This window comes from Muscardinus avellanarius (assembly GCF_963383645.1).
Source record: "Muscardinus avellanarius genome assembly, chromosome: 21".
Taxonomy (NCBI): domain Eukaryota; kingdom Metazoa; phylum Chordata; class Mammalia; order Rodentia; family Gliridae; genus Muscardinus; species Muscardinus avellanarius.
In genome coordinates, this window is record NC_137807.1 from 3122501 (window position 1) to 3139242 (window position 16742).

At 51.3% G+C, this 16742-nt stretch overlaps 1 protein-coding gene across 1 annotated transcript; it reads right to left on the reverse strand.

Moving 5' to 3' along the window:
• Positions 1–7853: 7853 nt before the first annotated feature.
• UBC (ubiquitin C) lies at positions 7854–10279 on the reverse strand (the record flags this gene model as incomplete). The annotated part of the gene is made up of 1 exon (XM_080717602.1): positions 7854–10279. Exon 1 carries the CDS (start codon positions 10248–10250, stop codon positions 7854–7856), a length of 2397 nt encoding a protein of 798 aa, XP_080573728.1. The 5' UTR covers positions 10251–10279.
• Between the last annotated feature and the right edge of the window lie 6463 nt (positions 10280–16742).

A 16742-nucleotide genomic window follows, 5' to 3' on the forward strand; every position in this document is an offset into this window, starting at 1 on the left:
TGCCAAGGGAATCATTCGAGAGCCCTTCATGTTCGAGAGCCACGGAAGGGCCTTCTGTTGTGGGTGAGGTCCTGGGGATGGAACTCAGGGCCGTTCTCCCTCTGAGCTACACCCCCAGCCTGATTTCATTTTTATTTGGAAACACGGTCTCATATAAGCTGCTGAGGTCTCGCTAAGTTGCTGAGACTGGCTGCCTACCTGCGATCCTCCGGTCTCAGCCTCCCCAAGACTGGGCTTGCTGGCATGTGCCACCACACCCGGCCCACACGAGGTAATGTTTCACATAAAGCTCTCATGGGATGGCATGATTCACCTAGCAGATAAGGATGGCTCAAAGTCTGAGACGCTCCGTTCTGGCTAGGGAGTGGGGCATCCACTGCTGTGGATTACAGGGCTCTTTCGGTTGTCACTGGGGATGGAACCCAGGGGCATTCTACTCAGGGCTACATCCCCAGCTCTTTTTATTTTTTATTTGGAAACAGGGTCTGACTAAGTTGCTGAGGCTGGCTTTGAACCTGTGATTTTCGTCTAAGTACTGGAATTCGAGATCTGATCACCATATCTGGGCAAGGGTAAAATTTGTGTAACCTCTTTGGGAGATAATCCTACAAAGTTTAAGTTTAAAATGCATATGGCTGCTGGGCCGGCCCTCAAGATGCTTCTCTTTCAAAGGTCAGGTGTAGAGGCGCGCACCTGGAGCCCAGCTCTGCTCACAGGAGCGTCACTTGAGCCAAGGCCAGTCTGGCAATGTAGAAACACCCTGTCTCAAAAAAGGCTCATACTCATTACATATATTATATGCATGCACACTCTGTCTATATAAGAATACACTTAGCTTGGCGTGGTGGCGCACACTTGTCATCCCAGCATTCGGGAGGCTGAGACCGGAGGATGGTGGTTCGCGGACAGCCTCAGCTACTTAGTGAGGCCCTCTGCAACTCAATGAGACCCTGTTTCAAAATAAAGAGTAAAAAATAGGGCAGGGGGTGTAACTCGGAGGTAGAATGCCCCTGGGTTCCATCCCCCAGGACTGCAAATAAATATATAAGCTTAGAATGGCCATGGGACCACGCCGCCAGCTGTGAGGACCTCTGCCAGAGACCTTGCTCCTAAGAGCCGCGGGACAGGGGCTACTTTCCTTCCTCTGACCCTCGTCAGGTCGGCGTGGCATCCAGAAGCTCGGCCACGGTGCGAGGGGCGGAGCCTGCACGCTGGTGTCTCCTCGGGGCTCGCGGGGCCTGCTGCTCAGGCCGGCGGGCTGGGTTTCTCTTACTGGGAGCGGCCTCAGACAGCGGGCTCAGCACAGCTTTGACTAAGGAATGACATTTACCAAAAATATGTCCCAAGTAGCAACTCATCAAGATACAACTTAAGTTTTTATTGTACTGTGTGTGTGTGTGTGTGTGTGTGTGTGTGTGTGTGTGTGAGAGGGGGGGGTCTGGGGGCTGAATTCAAGGACCTCTACCACTGAGCTACACCCCCAGCCTTTTTTTTTCTTTCTTTTTCAGTAAAAAGCTACCCCTGGAATTTTGTGGGGGGGGCACTGAGAATTGAACTCAGGGGCATTCTACCTCAGAGCTATACCCCCAGGCCTATTTTATTTTTATTTGGAAACAGGGCCTTCTCTAGGTGGAAGAGAGTCTCACTACTTGCTGAGGCTGTCCTCGACCTGCAGTCCTCCTGTCTCAGCCTCTCAAGTACTGGGATTACAAGCCTGTGCCACCATGCTAAGCCACCCTTGACTTTTTTTTTTTTACGGTACTGGGGATGAAACCCAGGAGCATTCTACCTCCAAGCTATACCTCCAGCCCTACTTTTTAAGTTTTTATTTTTATTTTTTGTGGTACTGGGGTGGAACTCAGGGGATTTTCTACCTCCGGGCTATACCCCCAGACCTGTTTTATGCTTACTTGGAAATAAGTTGCTGAGAGCCTCACTAAGTAGCTGAGGCTGGCTTTGAACCTGTGTGATCCTCCGGTCTCAGCGTGGAGGGATTACAAGCGTGCGCCACCACACCCAGGTTCTTTATTTTTTTTTGAAAGAGGGTCTCACTGATTTGCAAAGGGCCTAAGTAGCTGAGGCTGGCCAGGAACCATGATCCTCCTGTCTCAGCCTCCCGAACGCTGGGATGACAAGCGTGCGCCACCGCGCCCATTGCCTTTTTAAATGTACTGGAAACTCACTATTCCCCAACATGATTACCTGGTATTAGTTTAGTTCACAGTTGGGTTTTTTGGTGCATACCTATAATACCAGCATGAGGGAGGCTGAGACAGAAGGATCACAGGTTCAAGGCCATCCTCAACAGCTTAGTGAAGCCCTTCTTCAAAATATAAAATAAAGCTGGGTGTGGTGATGCACAGTTGAAATCCCAGTATTTGAGAGGCTGAGACAATTAAAAAGCAAAATAAAGCTGGGCGTGGTGTCGCACGTTTGTAATCCCAGTGCTTAGGAGGCTGAGACAGGAGGATCGCACAGGTTCAAAGCCAGCCTCAGCTACTTAGTGAGGCTCTCAGCAACTTAGGGAGACCGTTTCCAAATAAAGTATAAAATAGGTCTGGGAGTAGCACGGAGGTAGAAAGCCCCTGGGTTCTACCTCCAGTTCAATCAATCAATCAATCAACAAATAAATAGCAAAATAAGCCAGGCATGGTGGCGTACGCTTACAATGCCAGCATTCAGGAGGCTGAGACTGGAGGATCGTGGTTCGTGGATAGTCTCAGCTAATTAGTGAGGCCCTCCACAACTTAGTGAGATTCTGTTTTCAAATAAAGAATAAAAAATATGGAAGTGGGTGTAGCTCGGAGGTCAAATGCCCCTGGGTTCCATCCCCAGACCCGCAAAAAGTAAATAAATAAAATAAAAAGCAAGCCGGGCGTGGTGGCGCACGCTTGTCATCCCAGCATTCGGGAGGCTGAGACCTGGAGGATCACAGTTCGCGGACAGCCTCAGCTACTTAGTGAGGCCCTCTGCAACTCAGTGAGATCCGGTTTCAAAATAAAGAATAAAAAATTGGGCAGGGGGTGTAGCTCGGAGGTCGAATGCCCCTGGGATCCATTCCCAAACCCGCAAAATAAATAAATAAATAAATAAATAAATAAATAAATAAATAAAATAAAAAGCAAAATAAGGCTGTAAGCGTAGCTCAGAGGTAGAATGCTTCTGGTTTCAGTCCCAAGTACTAAAATAAAAAAATAGCCGGGCGTGGGGTACACGCTTGTAATCCCCGCGCTTGGGAGGCTGAGACAGGAGGATCGCACAGGTTCGAAGCCAGCCTCAGCTACTTAGTGAGGCTCTCAGCAACTCAGTGAGACCCTGTTTCCAAATAAAATATAAGATAGGTCTGGGAGTATAGCCTGGAAGTAGAAAACCTCTTTCTACTTCCACCCCCAGTACCACCAAAAAAATAAATAAAATGAAAATAAAAATAATAAAGAAAATTCACTCCTACTGCCAAGTAGGCCAACCCCTCTAGGAAGAATGCAAAGGTAAAAGCAACACGATTGCTTGGCCAACCACAGCCACACGGGGGCGCCAGGCTCCATTCTTAACCTAGACTAACATGTCACAGTAGTTTGTCCTTTGGCCCAAAAAACACTGCATGCTAAAATGGCTGGCCTTTTTGTGGGGCTTGGGATGGAACCAGGGGCATTCTACCTCCAAGATATACCCCCAGCCCTATATCGTATTCTTTATTTTCAAATGGGGTCTGAGTTGCCAAGGGCTTCACTAAGCAGCCTAGACTGTCCGTGAGTCCTCCTGTCTCAGCCTCCCGAATGCTGAGATTACAAGTGTGTGCCACCATGCCCAGATTTTTTTTTTTTTTTTTTTTTGTACTGGGGATGAAATCCAGGGGATTTCTACCTCTGGGCTATACTCCCAGGCCTATTTTATATTTTATTTAGAAACAAAAGTTGCTGAGAGCCTAAGTAGCTGAGGCTGGCTTCAAACCTGCGCGATTCTCCTGTCTCAGCTTCCCAAGCACTGGGATTACAAGTGTGCGCCACCACACACAGCTATTCTTTGTTTTGAAACAGGGCCTAAGTAGCTGAGGGCCTAAGTAGCTGAGGGTGTCCTTGAACCTACGGTCCTCCTGTCTCAGCCCCCCCCCCCCAATGCTGGGATGACAAGCGTGTGTCACCACGCCAAGCTTTTTTTTTTTTTTTTTCCTGTACTGGGAATTGAACAGTCCACCTTTGAGCTACATCCTCAGCCTTTTTTTTTTTTTTTTTTTTTGCGGGTCTGAGGGTAGAACCAGGGGCATTTGACCTCTGAGCTACAGCCCCTGCCCTATTTTTTATTCTTTATTTTGAAACGGTCTCACTGAGTTGCAAAGGGCCTAAGTAACTGAGGCTGTCCGCGAACGGTAATCCAGTCTCAGCCTCCCAAATGCTGGGATGACAAGTGCGCGCCACCACGCCCGGCTCCATTTTGAAACAGGGTCTCGCTTGGTTGCTGAGGCTGTCCTCGCACATTCAATCCTCTTGTCTCAGCCTCCAAGTACCGGGACCACAGGTGTGTGCACGGAGCCCGGCCTAGATGGGACTTTTAGGTAAAAGGTGCTTCCAACCTGCTAACCACATACACGGAGTAGGCCCAACTTAACACCTGGTGAGGATTTGCTGTACTGTCAGGCAAAGAACAAAAGTAACACCTTTTTTGGGGGGGAATAGCATCCAGGGGCATTCTACCTCAAACTATAACCCCGGCCCTATTTTTTTGTTCCTTATTTTGTAACAAGGCCTCACTTAAGTTGCAAAGAGCCTGAGCAGCTGAGGCTGTCCTCAAACCGGCTGTCCTCGAATCTGGATGCTCCCTGGATCCTCTAGTCTCAGCCTCCCCAATGCTGGTGCCTGAAAAGTAACTCTTTATACAAATAGAAACCCTGTATTTTTCTTCACTCATAAAGCTGGACATGGTGGTACTGCCTATAACCCCAGTACTTGGAACGTTTGAGACAATTTAGCAAGGCTGTTTTAAAGTAAAAAGGGCTGGGAATCTAGCTTGGAGGTGGAATGTCCCTGAATTCAGTCCTCAACACCACTACCACCACCACAGAAAAAGAATCACAAAACCACGTCTTCATAAACAAATCCTTACAGTGTTCATTCACCTGGCATGATGACACACACCTGTAATCTCAGTGCTTGGGAGGCTGAGACAGGAGGATCCCAGGTTGGAGGTCAGCTTCAGCAAGTAGTGAGACTCTGATCAACTGAGGAAGACCCTGTTTCAGAATAAAAATAAGGCTGGGGGTGTAGCTCGGAGGTAGAATGACCTTGGGTTCAAATCCCAGTGCCACAAAATTCTTTTTAAAAATTAAAATGAAAAAATATCTAGGAAGCAGGGCGTGGTGGCGCACGCTTGTAATCCCAGCACTTTGGGAGGCTGAGACAGGAGGATCGCACAGGTTCGAAACCAGCCTCAGCTACTGAGTGAGGCTCTGAGCAACTTAGTGAGACCCTGTTTCCAAATAAAGTATAAAATAGGTCTGGGGGTGTAGCCTGGAGGTAGAAAAGCCCCTAGGTTCCACCCCCAGTACCACCAAAAAAAAAAAAAAATTATAAATCTAGGGTGGGCATGGTGGCTAGCTCAGAGGTAGAATGCCCCTGGGTTCAATTTCCAGTACTGCAAAAAAAAAAAAAAAAAAAAAAGATTCGGTGGTGTAGCTTGGAGGTGGAAGGCCCCAGCACCACAAACTGTATGGAAAAAGCCAGGTGTGGACCAGGCTGCACAGACCAGTATACGGCCTTTTCTAAAAGTACTCATAATTGCTTGTATATGCAGGTTGGCGGCCAGCCTCGGCTACTTAGTGAGGCTCTCAGCAACTTAGTGAGACCCTGTTTCCAAATAAAATAGAAAATAGGTCTGGGAGTATAGCCTAGAGGTAGAAAGCCTCTGGGTTCTACCCCCAGTACTACCAAAAATAAAGAAAGATGGGAATGTAGCTCAAGTTAGAATGCCCCTGGGTTCAAGCCTCAGTATCGCAAAAGAAAAATTAATTTGGGAAGCTGAGACAGGATCACAGGTTCGAGGCCAGCCTTGGCAACTCAGCGACACCCTCAGCAACTTAAGTGAGAACTTTTTCTTGGTGGTGATGGGGTGGAACCCAGGGGCTTTCTACCTCCAAGCTACACTCCCAGACCTATTTGGAAACAGGGTCTCACTGAGTTGCTGAGAGCCTCACTAAATAGCTGAGGCTGGCTTAGAACCTGCACGATCCTCCTGTCTCCACCTCCCAAGCACGGGGATTACAAGCGTGCGCCACCACACCCGGCTGAGAACTTTTTAATTTGTTGGTGCTGGGATGGAACTCAGGAGCCTTCCACCTCCAATCTACTCTCAGCCTTTTTGTTTTCCTACTCTGTTTTGAAACAGGATCTCACTAGGGTGATAGGTCTACTTGCCAAGGCTGTCCTCAAACCTGTGAGCCTCCTGTCTCAGTCTTTCAAGTACTAGGATTAGAGACGTGCATAAGCACACCCTTCTGAGACCATTTCAAGATAGAGAGAGCCGGGCGTGGTGGGCACGCTGGAGGCAGAGACCAGAGGATCATGGTTCACAGACAGCCTCAGCTACTTAGCGAGGCCCTCTGCAACTCAGTGAAACTTTCAAAAATAAGCTGAGCATGGTGACACAAGCTTGGAATCCCAGCACTTGGGAGGCTGAGACAGGATAATCGCGGTTTGCGGACATCCTAAAGCTACTTATGTGGTTGGCCTTCTATGCAGCTTAATCTGATATATGCAGCTACATTTCTGCTCAACACCTTAACACTACCCTTCCCTAGTATTTCAGAAATAAAATGGAACCAATGGGCATTCTACACACCCCCAACCCTATTTTTATTCTTTATTTTGAAACAGTCTGAGTTGCAAATGGCCTAAATAGCTGAGGTGGGCCATGAATCGCAATCCTGTCAGCCTTCTAAATGCTGGGATTATAAGCATGCACCACCACACCAGGCTCTATACCCAGTACTATTTAAAACCACCCTGTGGCCTGGAGTGGTGGCGCACGCTTGTAATCCTCCAGCTTGGGAGGCGGAAACAGGATCGTGCAGGTTTGAAGCCAGCCTTGCTGGCTTAAGAGACCTTGTTTCCAAATTAAAAAACAACCACCTTGGGAGGCATCCAGACAGCCTGTGCCTACCAAAAACAGACAACCATCTTTCAAAACAAGAGGGTCCTTCTGGGAAAAACTGGCAAGGGAAGCTCCCTCAATTCTACATTGGTCTGGACTTCAAGGCACCCAAAGAGGCCCCAGGCCCCCCACATGGACAAAAAATGCCCCTTCACTGGTAATGTTTCCATCAGAGGGCGTACTGTCAGGTGCAGTGAAGATGAGGATGCAGAGGACCACTGTCATCTGCTCAACTATTTCCACTATATCTGCAAGTACAACCACTTTGAGAAGCGTCAAAAGACATGTCCATGCACTTGTCCCCTTCAGTGACGTCCAGATTGGCGACATCGTCTCAGTGACCAAGTGCAGGCCCCTGAGCAAGACAGTGCGCTTCAATGTGCTCAATGCTGCCTATTCACCAACTCAAAAGAACATTAAAAAAAAAACACAAAAAAACAAAAAACACATTGTACTCACCTGTTCTTACCTCACAGCTTTACCACAGAAACTGGATACATCAAACCTAATGCATCTTAGTGCTGAAGAACACATACACAAAAACACTATGTGGAATGCAAGAACTTTATTGAAAGTGCAACGAAATTGTCAAAAGCTTAGGAGAGGGGAAACACCTCCCCTCAAAGCGCAGGATCAAGTGCAGGGTGGACGACTCCTGGATGATATTGTCAGACGGGGGCGTCCATCTTCCAGCTGTTTGCCGGCAAAGATCAGCCTCTGCTGGTCTGAGGAGATGCCTCATCTTGGATCTTGACCTTGATGTTTTCGATGGTGTCACTGGACTCGACCTCAAGGATGATGGCCATGCCAGTCATAAATATCTGCATCCCGCCTCTGAGACGCAGCACCAAGTGCAGGGTGGACTCCTTCTGGATGTTGTAGTCAGACAGGGTGCGTCCATCTTCCAGCTGTTTGCCGGCAAAGATCAGCCTCTGCTGGTCTGGGGGGATGCCTTCCTTGTCCTGGATCTTGGCCTTGACGTTCTCGATGGTGTCACTGGGCTCGACCTCGAGGGTGATGGTCTTGCCGGTCAGGGTCTTCACGAAGATCTGCATTCCACCCCGGAGACGCAGCACCAGGTGCAGGGTGGACTCCTTCTGGATGTTGTAGTCGGACAGGGTGCGTCCATCTTCCAGCTGTTTGCCGGCAAAGATCAGCCTCTGCTGGTCTGGGGGGATGCCTTCCTTGTCCTGGATCTTGGCCTTGACGTTCTCGATGGTGTCACTGGGCTCGACCTCGAGGGTGATGGTCTTGCCGGTCAGGGTCTTCACGAAGATCTGCATTCCACCCCGGAGACGCAGCACCAGGTGCAGGGTGGACTCCTTCTGGATGTTGTAGTCGGACAGGGTGCGTCCATCTTCCAGCTGTTTGCCGGCAAAGATCAGCCTCTGCTGGTCTGGGGGGATGCCTTCCTTGTCCTGGATCTTGGCCTTGACGTTCTCGATGGTGTCACTGGGCTCGACCTCGAGGGTGATGGTCTTGCCGGTCAGGGTCTTCACGAAGATCTGCATTCCACCCCGGAGACGCAGCACCAGGTGCAGGGTGGACTCCTTCTGGATGTTGTAGTCGGACAGGGTGCGTCCATCTTCCAGCTGTTTGCCGGCAAAGATCAGCCTCTGCTGGTCTGGGGGGATGCCTTCCTTGTCCTGGATCTTGGCCTTGACGTTCTCGATGGTGTCACTGGGCTCGACCTCGAGGGTGATGGTCTTGCCGGTCAGGGTCTTCACGAAGATCTGCATTCCACCCCTGAGACGCAGCACCAGGTGCAGGGTGGACTCCTTCTGGATGTTGTAGTCGGACAGGGTGCGTCCATCTTCCAGCTGTTTGCCGGCAAAGATCAGCCTCTGCTGGTCTGGGGGGATGCCTTCCTTGTCCTGGATCTTGGCCTTGACGTTCTCGATGGTGTCACTGGGCTCGACCTCGAGGGTGATGGTCTTGCCGGTCAGGGTCTTCACGAAGATCTGCATTCCACCCCTGAGACGCAGCACCAGGTGCAGGGTGGACTCCTTCTGGATGTTGTAGTCGGACAGGGTGCGTCCATCTTCCAGCTGTTTGCCGGCAAAGATCAGCCTCTGCTGGTCTGGGGGGATGCCTTCCTTGTCCTGGATCTTGGCCTTGACGTTCTCGATGGTGTCACTGGGCTCGACCTCGAGGGTGATGGTCTTGCCGGTCAGGGTCTTCACGAAGATCTGCATTCCACCCCGGAGACGCAGCACCAGGTGCAGGGTGGACTCCTTCTGGATGTTGTAGTCGGACAGGGTGCGTCCATCTTCCAGCTGTTTGCCGGCAAAGATCAGCCTCTGCTGGTCTGGGGGGATGCCTTCCTTGTCCTGGATCTTGGCCTTGACGTTCTCGATGGTGTCACTGGGCTCGACCTCGAGGGTGATGGTCTTGCCGGTCAGGGTCTTCACGAAGATCTGCATTCCACCCCGGAGACGCAGCACCAGGTGCAGGGTGGACTCCTTCTGGATGTTGTAGTCGGACAGGGTGCGTCCATCTTCCAGCTGTTTGCCGGCAAAGATCAGCCTCTGCTGGTCTGGGGGGATGCCTTCCTTGTCCTGGATCTTGGCCTTGACGTTCTCGATGGTGTCACTGGGCTCGACCTCGAGGGTGATGGTCTTGCCGGTCAGGGTCTTCACGAAGATCTGCATTCCACCCCGGAGACGCAGCACCAGGTGCAGGGTGGACTCCTTCTGGATGTTGTAGTCGGACAGGGTGCGTCCATCTTCCAGCTGTTTGCCGGCAAAGATCAGCCTCTGCTGGTCTGGGGGGATGCCTTCCTTGTCCTGGATCTTGGCCTTGACGTTCTCGATGGTGTCACTGGGCTCGACCTCGAGGGTGATGGTCTTGCCGGTCAGGGTCTTCACGAAGATCTGCATTCCACCCCGGAGACGCAGCACCAGGTGCAGGGTGGACTCCTTCTGGATGTTGTAGTCGGACAGGGTGCGTCCATCTTCCAGCTGTTTGCCGGCAAAGATCAGCCTCTGCTGGTCTGGGGGGATGCCTTCCTTGTCCTGGATCTTGGCCTTGACGTTCTCGATGGTGTCACTGGGCTCGACCTCGAGGGTGATGGTCTTGCCGGTCAGGGTCTTCACGAAGATCTGCATTGTCTGTTACAAAAGAACACAAAGACCCAGTTTTTTTTTTTTTTTTTTCGGTACCGTGTATGGAACCCAGGGCATTTTATCTCCGAACTACACCCTCAGCCCTATTTTTATTATTTTGAAACCAGGTTTTACTGAGTTGTGAAAGGCCACACTAATATTAGCTGAGGCTGCCCACAAACCAGGATTCTCCAGTCTCAGCCTCCTGAATGCTGGGATTACAAGCATGCGCCACCATTCCCGGCTACAAAGACAAATTTAACATCAATTTGCATCCCCCCCCTTTCCTATTCTGGAGACTGTACTCAAGGGCACTCTACCTCTGAGACACAGCCCCTTTTTAATGATGCACAACCCCTCGCTTCATCAATATATAACTGTTTCAGCCTCAGAAAAACTGCAATTACATGCCGAGTGTGCTAGCACACACTTGTAATCCCCGCGCTTCGGATCCAGAGATAGGAGGATCACGCAGGTTCGAAGCCAGCCTTGCTGGCTTAAGAGACCCTGTTTCCAAATAAAAAAAATATATATATAAGTCTGGAGCCAGGCATGGTGGTGCACTCTTGTAATCCCAGCGCTTGGGAGGTTGAGACAGGAGGATTGCACAGTTTGGAAGCCAGCCTCAGCTACTTAGTGAGGCTCTCGGCAACTTGGTGAGATCCTATTTCCAAATAAAATATAAAAATAGGTCTGGAGTACAGCCCAGAGGTAGAAAGCCTCTGGGTTCCACTCCCAGCACCACCACCACACACACACAAAAATATGTGTGTGTGTGTGTGTGTGTGTGTGTCTGGGAGTGTAGCCTAGAGTTAGAAGGCTTCCATCCCCAGTACTACCACCACACACACACACACACAAACAAACACACACACCATCCCCAGTACTACCACCACACACACACACACACACAAACACACACACCCCAAACCTGCAATTACAGCTGGGTATGGTGGCTCATGCTTGTAATCCCCAAGCTTGGGAGGACAAGACAGGATGGCACAGGTCTGAAGCCAGCCGTGCTGGCTTAAGAGACCCTGTTTCCAAATAGTATGCTTTTTACCTCCCAGCTACATCCTCGGTCATATTATTTTGAATCAGGGTCTTGCTAGGTTGATGAGCATCACCACTTGCTCAGGCTGTCCTCGAACCTGTGATTCTCTCATCCCAACCCAAGTACTGGGATCACAGGCACGTGCCACCAAGCGCAGTTCGGCTGCTTCTTACTCTGAAACAAGGCCTAACTGCTTGAGAGCCTGACAGGGCAATCCTGTCTCATCCAAATCTGGAATTGCAGGCCTGTGCCACCACACTCGGCAGCTATTCTTCTGTGGCTCAAAAGAGTAAATTAACGCCTCAGGAAATACCGGATTAGTTCACCCAATCCCTGAGACCCGACCCAAGTAAACGAAGGTCTCACCCAGCCCCTCCAGCTGTCTGGTTCCTGTCAGTCCAGCAGGCTCTCACCCCGGCCCCACCTCGAGTCCTGCAATCCAACAAAGCCGTCCCCACCGCAGGGGCCGGCGGCCCCACCCTTCGCGGTGAGCCAACAGACGCGTGACGTCACGAGGACGCGACGCGCGCTGCCCGCCCGCCCGCCCACGGGAGGAGCCGGCGGCCCGGGTGGCACCTCCGTCACTAACCCCACTTTCTGTGGCAGTGGGGACTGAACTCCGTCGTCTCCCTCAGCCCATTTCACTTTATGACGGGCGGGGGCCGCCATGCCCGGCTGCTAAGTCCTTTTTACCAGACGGCAACCCGGGTCCTGTCAGGTGGGCCTCGAAACGCACCCGGCGCCCTAAACGCTATCCTTCCCCGGTCCAAAAAAAAAAAACTACCCGCACCTCCCGCCATAGTTATGGCCTCGGACTCTAAGGCCCCCCCTCCCGGCCCTCGCCTAGCCCCCCAACCTCACAGCCCGCCTTCTCCTACGCGCCCGCCATCTTGCCGCCGCGTCTCGCCTCAGCGCCAGCCGCCCTGTTGGCGGCCGGGCGAGGAGCACCTCGGTGCCCGGGGCGGCCAGCGCCGTCCCCCGACTCCCGGGCGGCCAGCGGCCAACGCAGGCCGGCGAGCGCGGGGCCCTTCCTCACCAAAGGCCGGAGCAGCAGAGCGCAGAGAAGAGCAGACACTGGACGCCCGGTCTCGACGGAACTAGCTGCGCCCCGCCCGGCACCGCCTTATATAGGCACGGGCGGCCGGCGCGCCGGCGAGATCCCTCCGCGGAAACGTCGAGAAGGAACTATTTCCTCCGCCCTTTCCGGCCTCTGGAGAATAAACAGGCGGACAGAGTCACCGGGTCCCGCTCCGAGAATGTTCTCCGGTGCGGATTGGGGTGGGAGGGCTGCGTGCGGCGGGGCGCGGGCGCCCCCCAGCGCGGGCCGGCGGAGGGATCTTCCGGGCGCTGCGCGCCGCGGCTCGGCGGGCGGAGGGCGTTGGGCGGCGCGGGGCCGGCCTGGATGGCGCGCGGGGCGAGCCGCGCCTTTGGGGGACCTTGACCCCGGGCGCCGCGGCTCCAGGGCGGCCGGGGCGCGCTCGGGGGTGGCCGGGGCCGCGGCGTCCAGCCGGGAGGTCAGCCTGGGTGGCCGTGGTGGCGTGGTTCCGCGGCCCAGCCCCCACCGTGGCGCGGCGACAGCGAGCGTGACGCTGCAGTCTTGGCGGGGCGGGCGCCATTGCACCCCGGGCCCCGCGCAGCCCAGCGCGGGGAGGGACCCCGCTTAGGCCTCAGATCTTAGTTCAATTTTTATTTTTATTTTTATTTTATTATTTATTTATTTTATTTATTATTAATTTTTTTTTAAATTTTTTTGCAGTAGTAGGGATTGGACTTGGGGTATTTTAGTCCCCAGCTTATTTCTTATTTTCTTATTTTCTTTCTTTCTTTCTTTCTTTCTTTCTTTCTTTCTTTCTTTCTTCTTTCTTTCTTTCCTTTTTTTGGTACTGGGGATGGAACCCAGGGGCGTTCTACCTCCCAGCTACACCCCCAGCCCTGGGTTGTTTTTTTTTTTTTTTTTTTTTGCGGGTCTGGGGATGGAACCCAGGGGCATTCGACCTCCGAGCTCCACCCCCTGCCCTATTTTTTATTCTTTATTTTGAAACCGGGTCTCACTGAGTTGCAGAGACCCTCACTAAGTAGCTGAGGCTGTCCGCGAACCGCGACCCTCCAGGGCTCAGCCTCCCCAGTGCCCGGATGACAAGCTGTGATGTCTTGGTACATGTATACGCGGTGTAATGTTTTAAGCCCGGTGAAACCCATCCCTCAGAGGTGTTTACCTTTTCTTTATGGTGGAAAGATCGGAATCCTTTGAGCTTTTTGACATGGAAGGCCTGAGGTTTTAAAAATACAAGAATTGTAGTGAGGCCCTGTGCAACTCAGTGAGACCCTGTTTCAAAATAAAGAATTAAAAAAAAAAAAAAGAAAATAGGGCTGGGGGTGTAGTTCGGAGGTGCAGTGTCCCTGGGTTCCATCCCCAGTACTGAGGAGAAAAAAAAACAAGAATTGAGTCTCAGCCCTGCGTGTTTCTTGGGGGTGTTTAAACAGGTCAGGTACAAAATGTAAGATTCGACAGGCAAATTCTATTTTAATATAAGAGGAGGGTAGAAAGGATGGGAAACCCGATTCTAAAAATATTTTTCACCACCCACATCAGGATTCTATGTGTCACTTCTTAGGCATACTTTAAAAGTGTTTAAAAATATCTGAACATTGTGTGCTTTTAAACAGGTTTCTGAAGGTCGCCGGGAGAGATCTCCCCAGTGCCCTTAATTCCCCAGACCCAGTTCCATCTCGACTCTTCCAGAAATAGTCCATTTCTACACAGGCGAATTCCCCAGCCACGGATCCTTCTAGACTCTTCTAGAACTATTCCCTGTTCCTACAAAAGTGGAGTGGGAGTGTGTGTTCATATTTCTACTTCTAAAGCTTTCAAGAAAAATAAAGAATAAGAAACTAATAACTAATGTTTTTCTGTTGGGAAGACTATATCCTTGTTTTAAAGTATGAATACTATATTATCTAAACATACTTAAAATGTGAGACAAAACAGCTATATAGATATTTATAAGTAAAAATCATCATATTCTACTTTTTAAATTATATCACTTCACATAGAAGCACTTAACATGTATCGGGTCCTGCACAGACATTGATAGCAGCATACCTCCATATCTATTACTTTATTTTATTTTATTTTTGCAGTACTGGGGATGGAACCCAGGGGCATTTGACCTCCGAGCTACACCCCCAGGCCAATTTTTTATTCTTTATTTTGAAACAGGGTCTCACTAAGTTGCGGAGGGCCTCACTGAGTAGCTGAGGCTGTCCGCGAACCGCGGTCCTCAGGTCTCAGCCTCCCGAATGCTGGGATGACAAGCGTGCGCCACCACGCCCGGCTTCTTACTATTATTTTAGTAATACTTTTCTCCACTATTTTTTGTTTAAGCCATGAATTACCTTTTTTTTCGGGGGGGGGGGTTAGAGATTTGACTCAGGTGGCATTCTACCTCTGAGCTACACCTCCAGTCTTATTTTTTATTTGGGCACAGGGTCTTGCTAAGTTGCTATTGCAACCCTGCAGTCCTCCAGTTTCAGCCTCCCAAGCCCTGGGATTTTAGGCCTAGGCCACCATGCCTGCCTATGAATTATGTTTTGAAGAGACAAATAATTTTAAAAAAAAGTTTATTCTGGGTCTTAAGCTTCACTTCCTTGTTACCCGTGCTTGGATTGTTTATGCAGGCCATGTAGGGAAGAGGTTGACCTCCCCTGCGATAATTTCCTTTTGCCTGGACTTTTAAGGATCTTGTATATAGGTCCTCTGGCTGATGAATTGCGAGAGTGTGTGTGTTTATTTAGAGTCAAAACTTCCTTATTTCCCCTCTGTTTATGTCTGTGAGTACAAGCCACTGCCCCATCCTTCCCGGCTGGAATTGTTCTAACCAAATTCTCTTTAATAAGGCAGCCGAGGCCACACTTGTCATCCCAGCATTCGGGAGGCTGAGACAGGAGGATCGTGGTTCACGGCCAGCCTCAGCTACTCAGTGAGGCCCCCTGCAACTCAATGAGACCCTGTTTCAAAATAAAGAATAAAAACTTGAGCAGGGGGTATAGCTTGTCTGTCAAATACCTCTGAGTTCCATCCCCAGACCTGCAAAGAAACAAAACAAACTTTCTTTACTATTTAGGGGGAACTACTACTTTTTATGGCCACCTATATCCCTCTGTAATTATGATAATACAAGACCTGAGCCTTGTTCAAAAGGGCTTTCACCTCTGAGGCTCTTCCAGGAGAGTGAGTCCATGGGTTACAAAGAAATTCAAATGAGAAGTTAAAAAGAGCCATCTGGCAGGTGTAAGAGGATCCGATCCTCTGATTTCCAGGACAGATTCCGGTGAAGGTCGACTCTTCTTAAATGTCAGGTGGACCTGTGGAAAGGGCCGGGGCGCCGTTCTTTCTGAGGCCGGCCTGGCCCCGGCCCAGCACGCCTTGTTTGCCGGAGTCTTGTGATGGGTGTTGTAATGGCTGAGTCATGGGCTTCGTGACTAACGCCTTGGAGTCCAAGGGTAACAAACAGCCCTGCTTTCAGAGGAGGAAGGCAAGCCAGGGAGGAGGGGGAGGACGAGGGCTGGGGAAGGGGCCACCGCTCAGCTCAAAGAGGTTTCCTGCAAGGAGAGAGGATCCTGGAAGCCCCCGGCAAACCGTCCTGAAGTCCCGGCCTGGGTTGCTGCAGGAGGCAGACACAACCGGGGGCCTGGGGGGGGGGGGTAGAAACACACTAAGTACTAAGAGAAAACAGCCACTGTCCTACAAAGGACAGACCCCCACCCTGGAATTCTGCCGCCCCAGGCGGTCGCTAGCACCCAGCTGGACAAACTCTGTCCCAGAGAGGGGTTTTGGGGTGTCGCCAGGGTGATGACTGCTTTTCATGACTCCTGTCCCACTTGGACTCCAGAGTCGCGGACCCAGTCACGCTCTTTAGGCCTGAAACTCCTGACCTAGAATGCCAGTGGGACGTGCTCGGATGTGCAAGAAGGGCCATGTGAGTCACCGGACTGCTTAAGGAAGTTCGTTCCACCCACTGACCCGTCCTTTGCAGACGCCCCAGGGAGGCTGGCTGGCCGCCCGCGGCCACTGGTCGGACCGGATTGGCGGGCGCGATGGGCCGAGGCCTGGGCATCGGGCTGCCGGGGAGGACGAGCCCGCCTCTCCTCCTGCCCCAAAGGGCCAGTTCCCCGAAGGTCACCCTGGGAGGCCAGGGTCAGCGAGGGAGGGGCGGGAGGGCCAGGCGGGCTCGGCCGTCCTTAGACAACCATAAAAGGTCATCAGGGATCTCTGGACACCTGGCAAACCAAGGGGGGCTAGCAAACGGGGGTTCATCCTTTTTTTTTTTCCTATTCACCTACCATAAATGTTTCTGAATTGGCAGCAGACGTGGGCTTCAGTTTAAAAATAACCAATTCAGTTCCCCCCTACCCAAATCAGACTTGAGGTTTTTTGTTTT